Source organism: Mus caroli, unplaced genomic scaffold (assembly GCF_978045245.1).
Source record: "Mus caroli unplaced genomic scaffold, Mus_caroli_1 scaffold_4, whole genome shotgun sequence".
NCBI classification, from domain to species: Eukaryota; Metazoa; Chordata; class Mammalia; order Rodentia; family Muridae; genus Mus; species Mus caroli.
Genome location: NW_028227259.1, coordinates 98,661,304 through 98,665,328, shown reverse-complemented (window position 1 = coordinate 98,665,328; position 4,025 = coordinate 98,661,304). Strand labels below are relative to the sequence as shown.

Genomic DNA, 4,025 nt, shown 5'->3' with positions numbered 1-4,025 from the left:
TTCATTTTAATGTAACATGTTAATTTCAACAAGACCTTTGCTTCATTCATGAAATATCAGTGTCTTTCCATTTCTCCACCCATTGAACCTTCCTGACCCTGAACCTGGTAGTGAGGTTGGTAACAGTCAAAGACCACACTGAGAGAACATCCAGGTTTATACGTATCCAGGTTTATAGGTATCCAGATTAGTTAGCCTGTTCAGGGAGAAGACATGTAACAATGACAAGCTGTGTTTCTGACTCCACTAGGCCCCTGTTCCCACAGTCCATCCAACTGTTCCCCATGTCAAGCTCCGTTTCCAAGATACCAGTCAATGAACATCCTTTAGTTTCTAACCATCTGAGCAGTGTCAGAAGCCACAGGCTCTGAGTTTCCCAGGTGAGAAATGTGTCACAACCCTATTGTTTATTTGAATCCAGAACTTTCCCAATTTATTGCCAGCAACAACAAGGTGTAGACACTTGGTCAAAGACCTGGTGCTCCCCACATGTATGGCAGATATATTTAGCAAAGTAGCTGTTCTTGGTCTGCCTAATTATCCTCAGTGTATCCATGAGATCCTGACAAAGTTGGGCAAATCTTTCTATAGAGACATGACCCAACTCATCATAGCACTCCAGAGGAGCAGGCTATTGTTCCACATTCATCTTGCCCCAGTTGGCTGTGTGCCACAAAAGGTCCTTCAGGATAGGCATGGAGAAGTCATTGCTATAGAAGTTGACATTGGAGATCTGAGAGAATTGTTTGAATGCAGGTAGGAGGACACTGAGCTGGGAGTCCTTCATTCTACACCCCTGAAAATCCAGAGTCTCAAGAGTGCCTACCACTTTCATGAGGAGACTGCTCAGAGGTGTATGATTTAAATCAAGTAAGGGCACCCCTCTCAACTCCAGATGTTTTAGCTGAAGGAGGTTCTGACAGTAGTTGAAGGAATTCAAATCTCTCTGTGAAATCAGGGAGTAAGTAATGGAGAGGGTCTTCAATGATGTCATCAGGCACCTAGGGATAAAGTAGACAGATGGTTAGATCTTGCAAATAGTCTTGCAGGGGTTTGACTGGGATATACAAAGTTGTAGAAGGAACCAAGTACCCTAGTGTCAGTTTGACTAAATGGTCAAGGACATCATTTATGATGCTTCCTTTTGGAAACTGCTCAGTCATGTCAACCTCACAATTTATCTCATGGCCTTACTCTAAACCTGAAAACTAGTTTGTCCTCTAATCCCAGAAAGCACACAGAAGAAATTCCATCGCAATAAAATTCTGACAGTATCTCAATATTTGCTGTGGGCTCAGTGAATCTGCATTATTCTCTCTCATTATTATCAAGTATGCAGTCATACTTGCTCTTATGACATCCCAAGCTCATCCTCATGTTCCATGCACTCAGCACTACTTAGGTTCAAAATATTTTACCCATGGTGACTGGGGGAAGATAGAAGGCTACTCTTCTAGTTCTGAGCATATAACTCAATTTCACACTGTGCTAATGAGTACCCTGACTCCTCACTACAGATTCCTCTTCCTTTCCATTTGATTATGTGGGCTTGATTCCAGAAAGAATGACATCCTCTTCTTACTAGTTCTGACCTACTCTTGACACCAAATCACTTCTCTATATCATGAGTGCTCATTTCAGATACTGATTTAACTTGTAAAATTTCCCTTGTATATCTCAGTGAACATGGAAACAAGAGACTTCTTTCAGAGTCTTATGAATCTCTAAATGTTTGTTCCTAGTGAATGACTGGCATCACGTTCCACTAATCTTTTAGATAAGACAGACAGATTTGCTGTGGTAGCTGATCCAACTGTCTATTCTTGCTTACCCTAGGACCCGATTCCTCTGGTCTCTGAGAAAATAGATGTAGAACATGAAGAGATGCAGGAGACAGTTGAATTTGCAGAACTGAGAAATAAACTTGTTGATACACTTGACTTTTCCAACTCTTGTTCTATTGATAAAAGGAAAGGTGGTCTTGTGAAGGGGTGCCAGGAAGACATTGTGAAGATTTCTCATCTGCCCTAAATAGGGGGCAAAATGTGCCAACTCTAACAGAGTCCATTCAGTATTTAGTTCTAACTCCATGATGTGCTCTGGATCAAAAACATGGAAGATCTGTCTGAGAGCTTTTATTGGCAGAGCCCAGATCTTCATCTTTGTACAGCAGAAATATAGGGATCCCTTTCTCTCCTGGGCCCATTTAAAAAACCATGCTTGTGCTTCATCAAGGCACGACCTGATGCACAGGTCAACTGTTACCTTCAGACGCTGCCTCACTGCATATCTGGAATGGACCTTCACGGCTTGCTTTTCATTCGAGATCTCTGCTGAACAGTCACTGTCCTCTGAATCACTGCATATGTTCCAGAAGTTATGGTGCACCTTTCGTAGGTCAAGAAACTCTAGTTTTTTCCTCATGTAGGTGAAATATAAGAATGATGGCAGACCCTGAATTAGCTTTTACTACCTATGTCTAAACTCGGCTCTCTTCTCTGCTAATTTGTATGTTTTTTTCAGGACTTGATATCCAAGTTGGACTCAGGCATGCTACAGAAGCTTTCCTGTGCTTCTGTACACATGAGTACTTTTCTTTCAGTAAGGTACATTTTGTTTCTCCTTACTTATATTCTAAGTTCTTGTGGGGATGTCAGGGATAGTCTCATTCTACTATGAGGCCACATTTACTCTAGTCCATATTCAAATCTAATCCATAGCCAACTGTGTTAGGTACAAATACCTGTCAAGAATGCTGTATCCCTGCCTGATGATGCCATCAGAAGCATCTGATCAATTTATGACAAAGCTAATCTCCCTGACAATGTCTAATGTGTACTCTTCTGCTTCCTTCTATAGTACTTGGAAATTGCTTACCTGGGGTGAAACCCTCTTGTTTGATGAATGTCTACTCCATCTAGCACAGCTTGCAATGTTTCCAGGTCAGGAGTCTTCATCAATGCCCCCACATGGAGACAGCGAAAAGGCCAGTCTATCACCAATGCCTTTATGAGCTTGATATGTCTGCCATCAAAGGCCTCCTTGAACAGTGCTGGGAAGAGTCCATGGGCCATCTTCTCCAGATAAGATGTGCCTAGAGCCTCCTCTTTCACCAAAATTTGAATTACCAGCTTCTGGAGTGTGGGTGGGGTGTGAACACTCATCTTCTAAAGGTCTCTGTGATGGTTTGTATATCCTTGACCCAGGGAGTGGCATCATCTGAAGGTGTGGCCTTGTTGGAATGGGTGTGTCACTGTGGGTGTGGGTATAAGATCCTCACCCTAGGCCTGGATGTCAGTCTTCCACTAGCAGCCTTTGGATGAAGACATAGAACTCTCAGCTCCTCCTGCACCATGCCTGCCTGGATACTGCCATGCTCCCACCTTGATGATAATGGACTGAACCTCTGAACCTGTAAGTGAAAGAGGAAAAACTGAACTTTTCCTGAACTCTCTTACCCCTCCCATCCAGAGATTGTTCCCGGAACACACCTGAACTTTTTACCCCAGAGCACTCTTCACCCCAGAATTCCGACCCCCTCCCAAATGAAAACTGTTCCAGGAACATTTTTTAGATAAGGGTCTCCTGGAACGAACAAACCTAGTCCTACCCCTCCTAACTGAAGACTGTTCCAAGAACATTTTTGAGATAGGGGCCTCCTGGTACTACCCCAGAATGTTCAAATAAATCGAGTACATTGCCAAAATATAGGACACGACCCCTTGGTTATGTAAAGCCCCTTGGCAAGACCCCTTAGTGACGTAAATTTGTACTTTCTCCACCCTGTTCCCCCCTTGCCCTTTTCTTATAAAAGCCTGTGAAAATTTGGGCTGGGGGTCGAATCTCCTCTGCACCATGCTGGGTGTATGAGTTTCGACCCCAGAGCCTCTGGTATATGTGCTTTTCATGTGCTTTCTTGTCGTTGCTGTATTAAATCTTACTCTCTATACATCTTAAGTTCGGTCTCAGTGTCTTCTTGGGTGCGCGGCTGTCCCGAGGCTTGAGTGAGTGTCTCCCTTTGGGAG

The 4,025-nt window shown here is 43.4% G+C and overlaps 1 protein-coding gene across 1 annotated transcript; it reads right to left on the bottom strand.

Moving 5' to 3' along the window:
- Nucleotides 1-631: 631 nt before the first annotated feature.
- LOC147005255 (preferentially expressed antigen in melanoma-like protein 7) lies at nt 632-2,424 on the bottom strand. The gene is made up of 2 exons (XM_085836377.1): nt 1,832-2,424; nt 632-1,001 (listed from the first exon to the last, which is right to left on the bottom strand). The coding sequence occupies exons 1-2, from the start codon at nt 2,422-2,424 to the stop codon at nt 632-634; spliced, it is 963 nt and encodes a 320-aa protein (XP_085692503.1).
- Nucleotides 2,425-4,025: the final 1,601 nt, after the last annotated feature.